At 54.6% G+C, this 17,025-nt stretch overlaps 8 protein-coding genes across 8 annotated transcripts; 4 read left to right on the top strand and 4 right to left on the bottom strand.

The window, feature by feature from the left end:
- Positions 1 to 263: 263 nt before the first annotated feature.
- N657DRAFT_631914 (uncharacterized protein) lies at positions 264 to 757 on the bottom strand (the record flags this gene model as incomplete). The annotated part of the gene is made up of 3 exons (XM_062791103.1): positions 264 to 415; positions 570 to 601; positions 636 to 757. The coding sequence occupies 3 exons, from the start codon at positions 755 to 757 to the stop codon at positions 264 to 266; spliced, it is 306 nt and encodes a 101-aa protein (XP_062649441.1).
- A 1,975-nt stretch (positions 758 to 2,732) lies between these two features.
- Positions 2,733 to 4,573, bottom strand: N657DRAFT_631913 (uncharacterized protein; the record flags this gene model as incomplete). The annotated part of the gene is made up of 5 exons (XM_062791102.1): positions 2,733 to 3,245; positions 3,377 to 3,666; positions 3,986 to 4,078; positions 4,522 to 4,529; positions 4,566 to 4,573. 5 exons carry the CDS (start codon positions 4,571 to 4,573, stop codon positions 2,733 to 2,735), a joined length of 912 nt encoding a protein of 303 aa, XP_062649440.1.
- Positions 4,574 to 6,273: 1,700 nt separating this feature from the next.
- On the top strand, positions 6,274 to 7,291 carry N657DRAFT_274077 (uncharacterized protein). The gene is made up of 3 exons (XM_062786567.1): positions 6,274 to 6,621; positions 6,743 to 6,875; positions 6,946 to 7,291. Exons 1-3 carry the CDS (start codon positions 6,396 to 6,398, stop codon positions 7,172 to 7,174), a joined length of 588 nt encoding a protein of 195 aa, XP_062649439.1. The 5' UTR covers positions 6,274 to 6,395; the 3' UTR covers positions 7,175 to 7,291.
- A 2,124-nt stretch (positions 7,292 to 9,415) lies between these two features.
- N657DRAFT_708625 (uncharacterized protein) lies at positions 9,416 to 10,164 on the top strand (the record flags this gene model as incomplete). The annotated part of the gene is made up of 2 exons (XM_062797407.1): positions 9,416 to 9,644; positions 9,760 to 10,164. Exons 1-2 carry the CDS (start codon positions 9,591 to 9,593, stop codon positions 10,162 to 10,164), a joined length of 459 nt encoding a protein of 152 aa, XP_062649438.1. The 5' UTR covers positions 9,416 to 9,590.
- A 1,005-nt stretch (positions 10,165 to 11,169) lies between these two features.
- On the bottom strand, positions 11,170 to 11,448 carry N657DRAFT_642404 (uncharacterized protein). The gene has a single exon (XM_062792338.1). It carries the CDS (start codon positions 11,429 to 11,431, stop codon positions 11,177 to 11,179), a length of 255 nt encoding a protein of 84 aa, XP_062649437.1. The 5' UTR covers positions 11,432 to 11,448; the 3' UTR covers positions 11,170 to 11,176.
- A 592-nt stretch (positions 11,449 to 12,040) lies between these two features.
- Positions 12,041 to 13,562, top strand: N657DRAFT_642403 (uncharacterized protein). The gene is made up of 3 exons (XM_062792337.1): positions 12,041 to 12,299; positions 12,387 to 13,049; positions 13,119 to 13,562. Exons 1-3 carry the CDS (start codon positions 12,224 to 12,226, stop codon positions 13,508 to 13,510), a joined length of 1,131 nt encoding a protein of 376 aa, XP_062649436.1. The 5' UTR covers positions 12,041 to 12,223; the 3' UTR covers positions 13,511 to 13,562.
- A 559-nt stretch (positions 13,563 to 14,121) lies between these two features.
- On the top strand, positions 14,122 to 15,477 carry N657DRAFT_654262 (S-adenosyl-L-methionine-dependent methyltransferase; the record flags this gene model as incomplete). Its single annotated transcript, XM_062794492.1, has 3 exons — positions 14,122 to 14,272; positions 14,356 to 14,493; positions 14,558 to 15,477. The coding sequence occupies 3 exons, from the start codon at positions 14,122 to 14,124 to the stop codon at positions 15,475 to 15,477; spliced, it is 1,209 nt and encodes a 402-aa protein (XP_062649435.1).
- A 237-nt stretch (positions 15,478 to 15,714) lies between these two features.
- N657DRAFT_568688 (alpha/beta-hydrolase) lies at positions 15,715 to 16,647 on the bottom strand (the record flags this gene model as incomplete). The annotated part of the gene is made up of 1 exon (XM_062788606.1): positions 15,715 to 16,647. One exon carries the CDS (start codon positions 16,645 to 16,647, stop codon positions 15,715 to 15,717), a length of 933 nt encoding a protein of 310 aa, XP_062649434.1.
- Positions 16,648 to 17,025: the final 378 nt, after the last annotated feature.

The raw sequence follows: 17,025 nt of genomic DNA, 5'->3' as shown, positions 1-17,025 counted from the left end.
CCTCGGGATCCCGGTCAGGCCCTTTGCTGAGTCGCTGACCTTCGACGTCCAAACTTAGGTTCTCACGATACGAACCAGCAGGCTGGTCGGTGGCGTTTCAGGCACCCCAAACGCTTTGGGCTCGGTTTTGGCCTGGAATCGGTGGGGTTGCAGGGCGCAGTCGCATTGCATTCCAAGTTTCACAAGGTATTTCAACGTCATACCGCTAGCCATTTTCACTGGCAAGGGCAGTGAACGCTTCACGTGAGAACCTACCTCACCGACTACTCTGGGACGATGAAGTCACGAAGGAACAGCATTGCCGGATGCCTCCCATAGCCGGCGATGGATCGCAAAGCTCCCCGTTCCATTGCCGGCGTCGCCTGCTTGTTGCCGATGCATTTGGCGCCGCTGAATATCAGAGCCGCGGAGCATTCTACGACGTTCCTCCGTCGTCGAAAATCGCAGCGCCTTACAGCCGCCGTCACTTCAAATCCTGATGTCATAATTCCAGGACGTCCCCAAGGCTTGAGGGCTAGCCCGACTAGCCAAAGGCGGCCCTTTTCGTGGTTGATGTTCTGCTCTCATACCTGAGAAGGGAGCGCATGCTAAGCCACAAAGACTGCAGCCCAGCCACATACCCCACAGCAGCTTACCTGAAAAAGGCAGATTTGCGGCGAGGATGATATTGCCTCATTCCTCCCTTCAGCCGGAAGAAGGGTATCCGTAAGACGCCCTTTTCCGCATTTTCCCGCTTCAGCCGTGCAACCGTAGTCATGGATCTGGGCCTGCCACTACTTGAGAACCTCAACATCGAGCGATTGGGCCTGGATCATCCAGCGCCGACCACCCAGTTGCACATCCCGTTCAAGCTGCCCAGCCTTCTCCCCTTCTCCTTGGCGTAAATCTCCAAAAATCAAGACCATCGCGGCCGGCAGACTCGAGATTCCCGACATAGGTGTCGGCCCCCGCTTCAAGTTGTACCTGGGCGGCGGGAGATTCTGGGACTGGTCCGAAACGAGAACAAAGCTCGAGACCGGTATCCTTGTCAGCGATGTCCAGGAGCTTGTGCGGCATGGCGCATCCACCGTCATTCTCTCTCGAGACTGAAAAGTGAGCTTCATGTCGACCCCGCCTCATTGCGCTTTCTAGCGGACAACGACATTACTGTGCTGATCGCCAACACATGGAAAGCTGCGCGCCTTTATTGCGATCTTGTGGAGACCACGGCAATTGGGGCTTTGTTCATATTCCATTCTGGGAAGCAGAGTGCCCATTGCACGTTTCGGGATGTCGAGGAACGCGACATCTAGATACATTCTGTTGTGGGAACTGCGCGTGCGTCCGAGGGAGGGTGTTTTCACCGTATGGCGTACGGGCCGGAACAGACTTAATCAAGTCAACGGCGTGGAACTACGGTCCCTCCTCCGATTGCCACTCAAACCCATACCGCAGAACGATCTTCGAATCGGGTGACAACGACAAGATCTTTGAGGCATAGCATAAGCCGATCCCGCCATTACAGGTACGAACCGCCACCTCCTGTGGGGATGTCATCAGTTGACGGCGATTCTCTCCCCCATTTCCTGGTCCCATGTGGGATCAATGGGGTGGTTCTGAGTTCTTCTTCTGTCGGCCAGTCGGCTACCGGGCAAGAACGATGAATGTTTCGATATATCGGATACGGCCCAGAGTCCTTGTGGGCTAATTTTTTTTGTTGTGCCAACCACCTCACAGCAACAGCTTTGTACCGTACTTTGCAGGTTGCACAGTACTCATTAGTACACTTCCTATTACAAGTCTTGTTTAATGTTGGCTGCGGTACGCGGGTGAGCAACTCGAGTTGAGAGTGGGAGTGAGGGTACCTACTTCTCAAACTAATTCTAGCTCAGTTCGTCCATCCCGCTTGGTGTCTCCTTGTCTTTCGCCGGGTGTTGCAGGTAATCAGGCTTGTATCACGATGTCAACAGAGCTGCTGGCAAAACTCACTGGAGACGGTATTATAGCTGTCAGGCGGCGGATTCCACTGCAACTTGAAGCCATTCCAGCTTCCAAGAAGCCACGACACCAATCACTGGACATACCTAGATAGCAACACCCAGTCTACCCCAAGAGTCGCCATGTCATGCATAGTCTGACTCGTTGCTATGCCTGGGACATGGAGATGGATGATTCGACGAGGCTGGCCGAGAACAGAAATGCTGATCGAAATGGAAAGAAGCGAAAAGAGAGAAGGTAGAGAATCTCCAGGAGTACGACCTCAGTTGTTACGTCTTCAGGTCCCAGAGAAGTGCTCCACCCTGGACTCGAACCAAGGAGCAAGCGCAGCTAACGTCTCGCGAGGTTGAATTGTGTAAATTCTTCACGCCGGTACGCCGCTCCCGCCACATACTGCCCCTAACACCATGGGCACAACTTTCGCTCTGAGTTTACTGTGCCCAGCTTTATGAACCCTGCATCTCTCAGCCCGCCGGGTCATGAAGACAACCTGGAACTTGAAGAAAGAACGCACCCATGTTCCGATTCCGAACTTGGATTCCACGTCTTTGAACTTTACAAGTTCTTCGTGTCATACCATCAGACCCCCAAATTCCTTCTCGCACCAGCGACAATCGTATTTGGCAACTCATACATGTCTACCCAAGTGAGAGGACTTATTGCTTCGATTAAGCTATCGATGGGGCATTAGGTCTTCCAAAAACCAAACCGCTTGTCTGAACGACCTCATGATCCATCCCTGACAGTTTCGTGGCCTATGATTCAAGGTATGTTTCTAAGCCGCTTGACGCTTTGTTGAGCCGGCGAGTTCGAGGCCCCGACGAGTACCGTTCTTGAACTTCCCACACCCATCTCCCCACCTCTTCCTTGAGTCTCTTCATCTCCTTCTTCTTGCGAAGACCAAAGCGGTTTTCAGCCTGCAGTATCATCAGTCGCTTAGGCTGTTTCATATTCTTCCTCTGCTCCATTGTCAAAGGCCGCATGAACTCGAAGACGGGGTCGGCACCGCGACGATACGGGACGGACCAAATTCCGGCGTGATGCGTCAACTCCTTGGAGCAATCTTTGTTGATGTCCTTGGGCCGGAAAGGGGCTTTTGAGGGCTCTGCCTCCTTCAGGGCAGCTGCTACGGCGGCGGCTTTGCCACTTGCGTTATACGCAGCAGCGTCTGCAATCTTACGTCCGACGACGTCGCCCTTGTGGTCGGGGATGTGGATCAGTGTGAGCCGCCCGTCAAGCTCGTGGAGTTCGTGGCTCAGTTCTAGCGACTAGCCCCCGTAGAGGCGCCATGGTCTTGAGGAGTCTGAACGCACAACGATCATGTTGAGTGCCTCAGCAATGGCGATCAGTTCTGGCCAGTCTTGTGAAACATCTGCTCAAGGTCCCAAGCTTGCTACACCCATCTATCGTCCTTGTGGTCCTCGTATGCCACCGAGTAGACGCCATACGGACTCTGGCGGCTGCTGTCCCACATCTGCATCGACCCGTCGACGAAGAAGAGGAAGCGAACGGTGTCGCCCTCGGCCGCTTGCAGATCCGAGACTTGCTGAGCATACCAGACCACCCCCTTGTCCTTCAAACGGAGAATCTTGGCAATCACTCTGCCCTTAAGCTCCTCGTCTTTGTTCGCTGAGAGAAGCGGCTTCTGGTTCTGTGGACGCCAACTGTCGAGGAAGAATCCCACCCCGTCTCTATCCCTGGGGTATTCTTCATGGCACCGAGATGCTTTTCCGGGCGCCCGCCGTCATCTCGAATCCGATTGGTGATTGCGATGTCCTCGCGGCTGGTGCAGGGCCGCTTCGTTGGGTCCTTTCAGTATCGTGTCGAGAGTGACTAGAGTATCAAAGAGCACAGGTCAGCATAAGAATCGCTGTCGCAAAAGGGCAAATCCCTGAATAGCAACAAGTCGAGTTGTCCCATGTCCTCATTTCACCACAAGCGATTGGGCCCTGATGAATCCCGAGGCTTCTAGGACAAACGCGGTAGAAGGAAAGGAAAAGACACTTACGCATCTTACTCGAACGGCAAGTAAGGCCCAGCGACTTGCCGCTCTCCATGCCTTCGAGGTAAGGAGACGGAAATGAACGAGTCCCGTCAATTGCTAAGAACAATGAGTATCTAGCAAGGCATGTCCGGGATAATTCCGAAGTCGAAAAAATCAAGAAGGGTGCGCCCAACGAAGAATGGCTGAACCAATGCAGCGATGGGCGACCGAGAACTGCGTGGAGGAGGGCAAACCGGTGAATGTTGAGCCAGTGGATATCAGACAGAAGTTGACAAACAAATACGAGATATCCCTGAGATATCCCTGAAAGTATCACAGTCCTCATGCGAGATCTAGGCCGTGACGACAGAGGCGCGAAGAGCCCAGGCCGTTGAGTAGCATATTTGAAATATGTGAAAGCGCCCATCCCACACGTGAACACTTTTTTGGGGGAGATCAGCAAGGTGAACTTAAGGCATCAATCAACATAGGTCTCACCATTTCAACGGGACCATTTCAACGGGACGACTCGCAGGATGCAACTCCCAACCGTTACCCACGGAGATAGCTATTGCCAAGGTCTTCAGTTTCTCAAATATCTTACCTTGCCATCGTGATGCTGTAAACCGACCCCAGGATGCAATTGTTCCTGTGCCGAGTCGACTTGTCCCTGAGTGCAGTGAACTGTCCCCCAGTGGGGGTGTTTACAGCGGCTTGTTTCTTCGTCTCTCATAGACTTAGCCTCTTAAACCGATCGACCCAAGGGGCGTAGAAGACAGATAAACCCGAAACCACCGAATAAGGGAGCTGAATGAGTTGATGATCAACCCTAAGGAGGTAAGTGGTTCGTTCTAGCCCAGTATATGACTAGATAAAACGAAGTGAAAGCTAAAGGAACAAAGAGACAAGGAAGTCAGAGAACGAACAAAAGTCTGCAAGCAGTGCAAACATCGTAGGTGTCCACTACACCTGTGAAATTTCTTATCGCCTTTCCAAGTTCCCTTAGCCATGATGGGAGCACACAGTACTTTAAGAATTCCCATGGAGCAGTTCGTCAACCAGGGCACCTAATCACCCAAAGCATAATCATGAATCACATGTCATTAGTCGTCAATGCCGTCATTCATAGCCCCATTTCTTAAGTACCTTACTCGACGTCGTCTGCCACTTAAGTCACAGCTTTCAAGGTAACCTTTCCCGACACAAGTCTGCCACGGCCATTTCTGGACTCGTGTATTCCTTCTGAACTCAGCAATGGGTTTAAAGAGCACATGAACTTCAAGGGAGGACGGATAGAGGGCTAATTTGTACGGCGTGAATGTGGGGATGGCAGTGCCGCTGGTGAATCGCATCGGTACTAAAACAGATAGGCGCCATAGAACTGCCCTCCAGAGAAGCATTGGGGGATCTTGTGCATGCTAGCAAGCGCAATATGCGAATTGTCAACATGAGGCACTGCACCTTGGCTGGAGCTTAGGAAACGAGACCGGAGGATTGTGTCCGGATTTGCATTCTGCTGGCTTTGACTAGCTGCCTTCAGGTTGGGGCTGGGGTCTTCGTGGTCATCGAAGCGACTTGTGACAGGACATTGAATAGGTCGGCGCAGCTGGGGATATTGTGTCTTGCTGAGGAGCTCCGAGTCGAGATACTACGGTAGGCCATGACAACACCAGATATTGCGTGCAACCTTCTCCAGTCCCGATAACGAGGTGTTTGCGAACCAAGAGTGCCGGAAAACGCTCCCCCGGTCTGTTTTGGGGAACTCGTGGTCGAACAGATTTGACCGTGTCCTATCTTCTTGCTTCGCAACTCCGTGTTCCTGGTTGTGGTCGACGACCCAGGACTGGAAAATGAACATCCGCCAATTTCTCTACCTCGAACGGCCCGAAGCGTTTGAGATCGATACGACAAATGGGCCGTACCAAGTGTCTGGGTGTGGAGAGCTCCACTGTATCTACCGGCGTGGTGTTCGGAAGAAGCTATTCCGCCCCTGGGTCCGGTTAGACTGCGGCTCGGACCCCAAGATCACGCTGCCAGTGCATCCATCTTCTTCACGCTACCCCAGACGTACCCCACAGAATTTTTCCAGAACATGTCTCCTACTTACGGTTCTTTGTGCTCCGAGGTCCTGTATCAGGCAAGTATCCTCAATGACACCAATGTCCGCTCATCAGATGTCGATGAGATGACCTGTGCGGCGTCTCTCTGCCTGCCATGATGGTTACATCTTTCCTCCCTCGCCAGGAACCAGGGTATTATTTTGAGAAGAATGGCTTGTGAGAGGAGCTCAGGTCACAGGGAGCTTCAAGTTTGGATAGGTACAGTGGATGTCGACCTCTCTCGTGTATAAGTAGAAGCACATTTCCCTGCATTTTGATTTTTGTTCAGCACCAAAAATACAACGCCAGCCTCAACACATTTACCAGCCTTTGCCATGCAGCTCTTCAATTTCGTTACTCTCTCCTTTGCCGCAGCGGCTGTGGCCGTCCCTGTGTCTGAGCCCGCCAGCGTGGCTCTCACGGCGCGGCAGGATCGTGGCTGGTACACGGTCTCGGGTCTTGGAAGCCGGAAGCAGGCCATCCTGAACGCCGGCGGAAACACCCTTGATCTTGCCATTGCCATGCTGGAGGACGAGAGAATGTCGACGAGTTACCCTTATGGTAAGAGCCTCTTCGTCGGCCCTCCTCGACGCTGCTATCCCATCGAAGCTGTTGCCTTAGCGAACATCTTGTGCTCAATCGCAATCAAGCTTCCGGAGTTCCTGATCAAGGTGACCATTAGGTGATCGCAAAACGGGCGACGCCGCAAACTTTGGCGTCTTCAAGCAAAACTGGGGCATGATCCGCGTATGCGCATCGCGCGCTGGCTTCAAGGGCCAGAGCGAAAGCCAATGGAACAATGGCGCGAGACTCAAGTAAGTGTAATTGCATTCTAATACGTTGGAGCCCTGAGAAGCTGCCCCAGATCTAACAGCCGTTGTCTAGCTCTGACATCTATGCCGATGTTGCCTCGCGGTGGGATTGCCAGCAGTATTATGGCTACGACAAGTGGTTTGCCGGGCATCGCAACGGAGCATCGGGGCTGGCAAACCCCAACACGGCGGACATCAACAACTACAAGAGTGCCGTGCAGTGGATCGAGAGCCAGATCAACTCCAACTCCAGGTACAGGACTGACGACACGCGCTTCTGGGTCAACGTCCCGGCCATCTGATTAGGCTATGCCGGCTACACACCAGAAGTGGTTTTTGATGAGACGGAGATAGAGGTGGAGATCTCCTCGTCAGCGAGCAGTCATGGGCAGTCTGGCCATGGATATATCTCAACCTGCCCTGGAACGTGGTGCCACTTTCTGACCTTTGACCTTCTGTTACCTCATTCTCCTTCTTTACCTTATATGCCGTAGCTGTCTCTCTTTCAACTGATATCTGGCACACTCTCTTTACCTTATTTCTGGGTGACATCCATAACTGCCCTGTCTTTGTAGCGAGTGACGGTGCCAAGCTTGTAAGTGCCATTCTCGCCGTAGATCCGGCCGGTACACAGGATGGAGGCCACCAAGCAGTCAAGCCTAATGCCGAAAATCCTTCAGTGTTTTTACTTCAAAGTTGTAGGTATGGGCAGGAGACCTCACTGGATATTGGCATGGGTACCTACCTAGGTACATACTCTTTGAGTCAGGGGGCGGCCCGTTGCCCCAGTAACGGCGTCCCTCTCCAATCTCCTGACCCACATTTACCCCGGACAGATTCCACGAAGCAACTTATGAGTGTGGCCACTATGATCCAGCAATGCGCTTCATCCAGAGAGCTGCACTCAAGCAGCTCCTGCAGTTGGAAACCCAGGGTTATGTAAACTTGGAAGATCGAACCCCTGTTGGATCAGGGAAAGTTCCGGCATGTACGTCTGACGATTGATTTCCAGGAAACCTAATGGGATCGAGAAGTAGGAGGCGGCACTCTCTTACTTGAAGCAGATCTGTAAAATGTAAAATATTTTGCTCAGGTGTCTTCTGCTACAACGGAAGAACGAATTGGACCTTCTCGTCGCCCACCTTCCAGCGACTGTGTGTCTAGAATGCGCGTGTAGAAGTGTCCAGATTACTTGGGGTTCCTTGGCCAGTGTGGCATCATGGCAACTTGGTCTTGCTGTGTCTCGCGACCAAACATGTAGCAGTCGGCGGTGCTTCTGTATATCTTTTTTTTCGATGTCGGAGATTTGGACGTGCAGTAAATGTTGCGGATGTGTTCTCGAGCTCCCTGTGTGTTATTCCATCTGATGTCTCTCTGATGTGCGTCCAATTGGGGCTGGCCCTCATTGTGTGACTGCCTTCCCGGGCACGGGTCTGGTTTTGCGAACCAAGGTTTTCAAAGCTTGCCGGCTTTTGCCTGGCTGTTCTTGGTCCATTAATGTTTTTTCGAGTTCCTACCGTTGAAGTCGTCCAAGGCAGCCGATTTTCGCTTCTAGTATCCCTTCGACCGAAACAAGAGCAGCTAATTCTTCGCGAGCTTGCTTCTTATTGATGAGACAAGATGTGTAAATGGTCTTCTCTTCTTATTCTATTTTGTTCGCTACATAGCTCCCTATGGACACGAAATATCCACGATTTTTGGGCGGCCCCGGGTCTTGAAAATCGCAGCGTCAAGGTTCCAATTGGGACCCGGCACCTTATGCTGCCGACTCATTGATTCCCAAGCGCAGGCCATGTTGAGGTTAGAAGGGTTCCGACCGTTCCTGATCTTAGATCGCGGGAGCAACCTGCTGCCTGGGGGGGCTTGCTTTGGTTGAGGCGGCGCATCATTTGACTCTGTGGGCTTCGACGAAGATTCGAGCATAAGACAAGCACCTGGCGCCGTCGCAAAAAGAAGAGGCGGGCGTCTTGTTGCACAGCCGTTTGACTTCGCACATATCGTCCCGCCTAGCCAATGATTTATTCCGTGGTAAGTTTGTTTGATTTCACTATTGATTGTAGCAGTCCTTGCTAATTGATGTTTGAGCAGCAGCAATGTACGCATAGTGTCTGAGAGCAGCTCGACCAGCGCGGCGAATTTCACGCCCTTGGGCGCTGAAAGTCTTCCGTCCTGGCTGATGGCCTGCTCCTCGTGGGAAGCGCGGCGGAATCCCGCCAACTCATGAGCGCCGGCTGAACAGATCCAGCGACGAGGAGCATCGCGATCGCCCATTCTACCCTTTCACCCTGCTTATTCCAGGACCTGCGGGCTGTGCCGTCATGTCCCCGGACGGCATCGCTGATTCTCCCTTGATCAGCGACGAGACCTTGGGCCGCGTTCCCTGCTCCGCTGGGACCCCAGTTGCTACCTAGTATTGGGCTCAACTAATACGAGGCGCATTGGGCATATGGATGACAAGAAGAAATGGTATAGTCTTGCTGACAACTAATCGATTGGTCTGGTCTCGTTGACGGCCCTGCTCAAATATCCCCAACAAGCGGATGCAGGTCGACCTCGTGGCTGGCCTCCCTGCCGAGGTGCGGCCGAAGAGACGGCGCGTCCATGGAAAGGACGAGGAGGAACCGACCGAAGTCGAATGCGTCAAAATATGAGATCCTCAGTCGCCGTCTTTCTCATCCGACCCCGACGGACCTGAAGAGCTAGTTGCAACGATCAAAAATGGGACAAAGCGCCAAGAAGCTGAGTACGCGCATCGGGCCATGGAGCTGGCTGGTTAAGAGGTGGAAGAGCCCGGCGTGGTGCGGCTGAACTTCTTCGTGGCCGGTTCAAAGGGAGAGACCGGCTTCAGCTACAAGGGGAACCCTGGCGCTTACTCTCTCGTTTAAAGAACTCGGAAGATGACCGGTGGGTGGAGCAAGCTTGGTTCATCGACGACATGCTGAGCAAAAACTGGGTGGAGCTGATGACCATCGCGGAAGCCCTCAACATGGCCACGCTACGACTGAGACTGCAGCCGGAGATCACGACAGTGGTTCACATCTTCACTAATAGTGAGCAGAGCCTGGAGTATCTGACGCGCAAGTCGGGATGCAAGCGTCTCCTTGATGACATAGTCATGGAACCCAACCGGTACTTCATCAAGAAGCTCTCCCGCGAGCTACACGAGCGCGGTGGGTGGCTAGTCCTGAGCCGCATACCGGGACATAAGCACGACGTGGTCGGTCACGCCAAGGCCGACAAATGCTGTACTCAGCGATTCTCGAGCCGGACAGAAAGCCTTGGACGACATTAAACGAGCCTCAGACGACCACAAGCCCGACCCTCGTCTGGCTCTCGGCGCGATTCTATCTGCGCGTCCGTTGTCGCCGAACGAGCTCACCAACAACCCGTCACCCAAGCCGAATAACCATAGCGCAATGTGGTTTGTATGGCATGGACGCGGGTTAGATTGCATTGCTGCCCTCAGGCGAGAAGAATTCGCCTACAGGAGAGGAACGAGGGAAGGTTTTGCGACTGAGAAACCTGTCGGAGGGTCAAGTGCAAGGAATAAGCCACGAGGTGCAGAGGCTGAAGAAGCAAGTGGCTGATTTTCCATGAGCTTTTAGGTGTAAGATAGTTCGGGGCATGTGGGATGGCATTGGTGTCAGGTCGAGGAGGACGGCAGCCAGAAGTATGGTGCCTACTGGGTGATAAAATTCACTGACAGTGATGGATTATCGTCGGAACCCCGAGGCAAGGTTATTGCCGATCTGTGGCATAGTACGGTGATAGAACGTAGACATGTATCATGAGCTGCCAGATGATCGTAAACCTATCAAGTGCCAACCGTCTAAGTACCTTTAGTGTTCCGGTTGGGTTGATGGGCATCGGAGCACAATGTCAATTGAATCAGGAGCTGTTGCGTTCAGAACACTAGGTCAACGTCCTGTCCGTCGTAGGCGTGCGAACAGCGAGTTGCGATTATGGCAAGAGCGATACCTGACAGTTCGAGCCACAAAGACACATTTTGGACGTCATGGTTAGCGGGGTTGGAAGGTTCGAGGGCTTATATAGCTGGGCACCTTGCTGCACAGAATACTGAAGACAAGAACATTCCCCATTGTATAGTGGTAAGCAAATGGGACGGGCCTAGCTGATCTGGAGCAATTCGCGATTTCAACACTCCATTCAAGATTAGGCTCAACCTCCCTCGGCCCTTGGTCCAACGCCAAGGTGGAGCACTCACCTGAGTTCCTGAATTCAGGTTCTCTGCATTTGCAGACTCCCCTTTTCTCTTTTTGGCACTTACATGGCAATGGTCATGTTTATAACATGACATCTCTTTCGTCGGGAACGTCAGCAAGCAACGTGAATGGTAAATGAAGCAGAGTTGAATGATCGGACGATGAGGGCTTGGATGGATGCTTGTAAGATCTCACAATGTGTGCGCCAGTGGACAGCATCGCCCTCATAAGGCTGCGTCGTGTCGCATTTTCCCATAAAGTTGTGGGCACAAACGGCGACTGAAAAGGGCTCTGTGGAGTAGTTGGCATATGGGATGGCTTCTGAGGTCGATGCATGACTGTTGATTACGACGGGCAGGCTAGACCGGCTTCCGAAGGCCCAAAGTTCGATTTCCAGGCCGTGTTCCTTCCTAAGATCTTGATCTTGGGATGCCTGCCAGGGCAGCACTCTCCATCTGCATTTTCTTCCCAGCAGTTTAGGGTTACATCTGACTGACGATCGGAGTGAGGCTACACAAGGGCTTTCGCCATTTCCAAAACGAAAAGAAAGAAAAAGAGCCGACTTTGACAAGCGATCCTCTATCATGCCACATGTGTGCCGAACAGAACAATCACACATGGTGCGAGTTATCCGCCACAACAACGCAAGCGTACTTCGGAACCCGATTGAAGGACACCATAACATACCATATCCAGCCCAAACCGGAGACAAAGACCATGTGGCCGCATGGCACGATTGTTGAGATTCCAGCTTATTGCGATTTTCAACTCCCATTCTCTTCCGAGTCCTCGCCACTGTCGAGGGATCAGCGCATGTTGTGGCTCGGTGTGGATATGCCAAGAGAAAGCCGGAAGAAAGCCGAACCAAGCGTTCGGCGACGGTCATGGAACCGCGACGCCCGGCCGGGAACTAGCAGTTAGTTAACGGCTCAACATCCCTGACCGTGGACAAGAAGCAGAGTGGATCACTGTTCTGCCCTTTTCCCTTCAAAATTCCCGACATCGACATGTTTCGGGAAACCAGCTTGTTCCCTGTTCTTCCGTCCGATGTCTTCTGCGTATCAACACCACCGCCCATCTCGACAACAGCCGCAGCACCGGTGGCCCCCAAATTGACGGGCAAACGCGATGGGTTTGTGGGAAGAGGAGGACTACGGCGTCCTGGCTGACCGGGCATGCTGGGCTATGTTCGCCGTCACAGCAGGTATGTGTGTCTGCAGCGGCCAATTTCTTGTTTCGGGAGACCGCCCCATCATGCTGGTGTTGAGCTGACACAGAATCTGGGATCCAGTGGTTGTTGGACTCCGAATCTTCTGTCGAGCATATTACGCCCGGGTTAGGGGACAGGGACTAGGTCCGGACGACTACATCACGCTGGCCTGCCTTGCCGTCTTCCTCGCGACCTGCATCCTCGTTACGCTCGGCTCGCACTACGGACTGGGGCGGCGCATGGCGACGCTCCCGCCCGAAAACATTGTGCCGGCGCTCCGATACAACGTCATCATCAGTTCCGTGCTGATCTGGCAGTTCTCGCTGCCCAAGTTCGCCATGATCTCAATCTTGCAGCGCATCCTCAGCCCCGGCATCAAGACCGTCATCGCATTCTGGTTCCTCGGACTCTCTTCGCAGGCCTGCATTCTGGCCACCTCAGTATGGTGGTTCAAGCAGTGCGATCCGGTAGAGTATGGGTGGGATAGGAGCATACCCGGCGGAACTTGTGCCCCTGTCAGTGTCATGGCGAACCTGGGCTATTTCACCTCGGCGTACTCGGCCTTCCTCGACGTCTTTTTCGCGTTGTATCCCATACCGTTCATCATGCGCCTCAACATGCCCCTCAAGACGCGGATTGCGGTTGCAACGGCGCTGGGACTCAGTGTGCTGGCCTGTGTCGTCTCCATCTACAAGCTCGCCATTTTCGGACAGATTTTTGAGATTTTGGCCTTTGACCCAACATGTAAGTGTTGTCCTCCTACCTACCTCGGAAAGGGAGTTGCACCGCACGAGACTAACCAGGTCCTTCAAGATCCTGTGCCATACCTCGACATTCTCGGTGTAGCCGAAGGGTGCATTCTCATGGTGTGCGCATCGCTCCCGACGTTGGGGCCCCTGTACCGTGCGGCGAGAGGCAACCTCACAACCGGAGCCGGCGACAGCGCGCAATTATCGGCAAATCAGTTCGGGAATAGCAACGGCGGAACTCGGAATTGGGATAGTGTCAAGGGGCACAAGCTTGAGTCGGACGCCGAGGGGGAGAGCTTGCATCTGCGGCCCAGCTTCGATGCCATCCCTCTCGTTACCACTGCCAAGACGACCGGCCATGTGGAGGAAATGGGGATTCGCAAGACAATGGAGGTGTCGCTCTCCTCCGAGGCCTTCAATGGACAAAAGCGCCACAAAGGCGCTATCGCAGTCTGACTGCAGCATTGTTACTCTTACATTGTGTTATTAGGAGGCTTCTCAAAATGACAAATCATCATGTCTGATTGGAATCAACCACCCGACAGGGTCAGAAATTTCACTTCTGTGTAACTGCCGAAGTCAACCCCTCGCCCTTGAACATGCCGCCAGACAGGGGGGAAGCGGAGCCATGCATGCAGTGAATGCAGGGGTTTTGACCAGGGTTGTGATCCCGCAGCACGTGGTTGGTATGAAGAAGATGAGGCCAGAGCAGAGCCTCTCTGTAAGGGACGAGACAACAGATCACGGCGCGTAATGTGTGTGTGTCAGTTGTCAATTCTTGATTCCGGGTCGTACATGGTATGCCCAAGCAGCTTCTTCTCTAGCGGCCGTTGAGCCGTCGAGATTTCCTGAACTGCCGGTTCAGGAGCGGCGGGGACCAGGATCGAACTAGTCCAAACCGAGGCATTTCGTGCGTTAGGTGGCGGGGTCCCGTTGTGATACACAGTAGAGAGGTACGGATATGATGCCGAGCAAGCCAGCAGAGAAACAGTGGGAAGCAGCCCCTCAAATGGGAATTGCGTCCCTGATATTCAGGAAAAAGCATCATCGACACGCATCGGTTCATTATGACATCGGCTGACCAGCTCATTGCTAGCCTCCAAGGCACAGACATCAACTCGTTTGCTGACGAAGCCGAGCGGATTCGTGCCCGGGATGCCGTGTTTGAAGCCCTCAGGAGGATTCAGTCCCCATGGGACATTGCGTGGGACCACAACTGTAAGCCCACGGCAGGGACTGTTAACTCAAGCCTCCCGAGACCGGATTGGCTTGGGTAGTAACCTCGCTGACATGGTTGGCAGGGGTGAGCGGCGCCATCAATGCCTCCATCAAGACGCTCATCGACGCCGGCGTCTTCAAAAAGTGGGCGGAGGCCGGTGGTAAAGCCATCACTTGCACCAGGCTTGCCGAGCTCACAGGAGCCGACGTGCTGCTCATCAGTACGTTCTTCTCTCCCTGGTACCTGCGGCGTTTGTTGAACTGCTCACTTACACCCATGTCCAGGACGCATGATGCGCGCCATTGCCGGCCAGCACCTCGTCACCGAGGTTGCCCAAGACACGTACGAGCGCACCCCCTGGGCCAAGGCCCTCGCCGAGGACGCCTCGTTCGCGGGCATGTACGGAGGCTTCTACCACGAGCTCAACAACCCCATGTTCCGCACGCTGCCGGTCTACCTCAAGAAGACGGGGTTCAAGAACCCGACCAACGTGAATGATTGCAACTTCCAGTTCTGGCGCGGCGAGGGCGCCAACATGTTCCAGTACGTCGGCACGAACCCGCTGCTGACGTCCGACTTCAACGACGCCATGGAGTGCCACTCCAAGTACAACCTGACGCCCTGGGTCGACATCTACCCGACCGAGACCGCCGTCGCAGCTGCCAGGGAGCGCAGCGGCTCCTCCCCGGTCGTCGTCGTCGACGTCGGCGGCGGCAAGGGTCACGACCTGAAAAAGTTCCTCGCGCGGCACCCAGATCTGCCCGTCGGCAGTCTCGTGCTGCAGGACCTCCCGGACATCCTTAAGGGCGTGCCCGAAGACCTCGAGGCGGACGGGGCCATCGCGGTGCAGCCGCACGACTTCTTCACGCCGCAACCGGACAGCGCCCGGGGTGCGCGCATCTACTTCATGCACAACGTGCTGCACGACTGGCCCGACGAGACGGCGCGGCAGATCCTGCGGGCGCTGGCGCCCGCCATGGAGAAGGGCTACTCACGCCTGCTGATCCACGAGAGCCTGGTCAGCAGCGAGAAGCCGCTGTCGCGCGTGACGGTGTCCGACATCACCATGATGGCGTGCCTGGCGGCGGCCGAGCGGTCCGAGGAGCAGTGGCGCGAGCTCATTGCGAGCGCGGGCATGAGGGTGGTCAAGATCTGGCGCCCGGTGCAGTCGGTGGAGAGCATCATTGAGGCTGAGCTGGCTTGATCCGCGGCGAGAGCAGAGTAGTCAACCAAGACAAAATACCAACAATTCGATTCAACCAAGCATCTTAGCATGCTATGCTTGCTAATCCCGCCTATGTAAAGATGCACTCCAAGGCGTCGACCTACGCTAAGTCCTAAGAGTAATGGCTCTGTCAAACTGGCCATTACACCCCAATGCCCTTTATCCTGATTCTACTCTCTACAACGAGTGCCCTTCCTTTGCGTTCAACAAAACCGCTCAAGACAAACCCACAGTCTCAGGTTCTGCCGCCGCCTGGCCCTGCCCATCTTCTCCTGATCCCTCAGCATCCGCAACTTCACTCCCACCCTTTCCCAGAACGACCCTGGTCAGGAACTCCACCGCATCATCAATCCCCTCCGGCTCCTGAAACCAGTGCCCGCCGGTGGCATACTCCCTCCACTCAACCTGCGCCCCAAACCCCGTCAGCGTATCCCTCAAACCGCGGCCCCTCTCAATCAGCACCAACGGATCATCCACATTATGCTGCAACATGACCGGCGTGCGCCGGACCACACCGTTCTCCCCCGCAGGCGGCACGCCCTCCCCGAGCGCCAGCACCGCCCTCATCTCGGCAAGCGACCGGCCCATAAACGGACAACGCCCACAAAACCCCATAAATGCCGCCAACCCGCCCCCATTTTCTCCTGGAGACACATCCAAATTAAACAGCGTATGTACCCCCGTCGCAGCTCCCATGCTAATCCATGCCAACACGACGCGATCCCACCGCCCGCCCAATTTCCCCGCCTCGCGCGCGAGCATCGTCCTGACGACGGGCACCATCTCCCTCAGCCCCTCGACCTGCACGTCCTCGCGCAGCGAAAAATCCCGCGCCGTCCACACGTCGAACCACTGGTGCATGACCTTCTGGTGGAAGTGGTCGGCCGTGCTGGCGACGGGCCGCAGCGGCGCCTGCGGGAACACCCAGCGAAAGGTCGGGAAGGTGTCGAAGAGGGTTTGCCCCGTTCGCGAGTGCCGCCAGTTGTGCAGCGCGCGGGTGAAGGAGCGCGTGTTGTCACCGCGGCCGTGGAGGAAGATGACGGTGTGGGTGTGGATGGATGGGTCGGTCGGGGGAATGGTGAGGGTTGGGAGGTCTGGAGTAGGATTCCGGGTGGTGGTGGTGGTTGCGGTGGTGTCGGAGGTGGACATGGTGACTGGCTTCTGGGATATGGCCTTTCAGTCTGATAAGAGGAAAGATGTGAAGGGAAGCCGAAGGTTACCCGTCGAGCGATGGTTGGGCGTCGTTGGTTCAAGGTGGTGTGACCGAATATTGGCGATAGGTGTTTTCGGTTGGTTGGTTTTCTGCTGTTGGTTGCCCGACTGCTACCAGGCGCAGGAGCGTGCGTGGTATGAAGTACGAGGCAGCCCCCAACCCCCGCATTGCTCCGTCCAATGCCACGTAGTTCCAGGGATTTGCAAGGGACCATGCGGTGGTTGAGTTTACAACAAAATCGGCCCCCTATCAGACCACTGAGCGGACAGGCAATCATGCCACCAAAAAACAAGCCCATGTATCTGACGCCGGAA

This window comes from Parathielavia appendiculata (genome assembly GCF_033297405.1).
Source record: "Parathielavia appendiculata strain CBS 731.68 unplaced genomic scaffold N657scaffold_3, whole genome shotgun sequence".
Classification (NCBI taxonomy): domain Eukaryota; kingdom Fungi; phylum Ascomycota; class Sordariomycetes; order Sordariales; family Chaetomiaceae; genus Parathielavia; species Parathielavia appendiculata.
The sequence above is the reverse complement of the archived record's forward strand: the minus strand, read 5'-3'. Positions and strand labels throughout refer to the sequence as shown.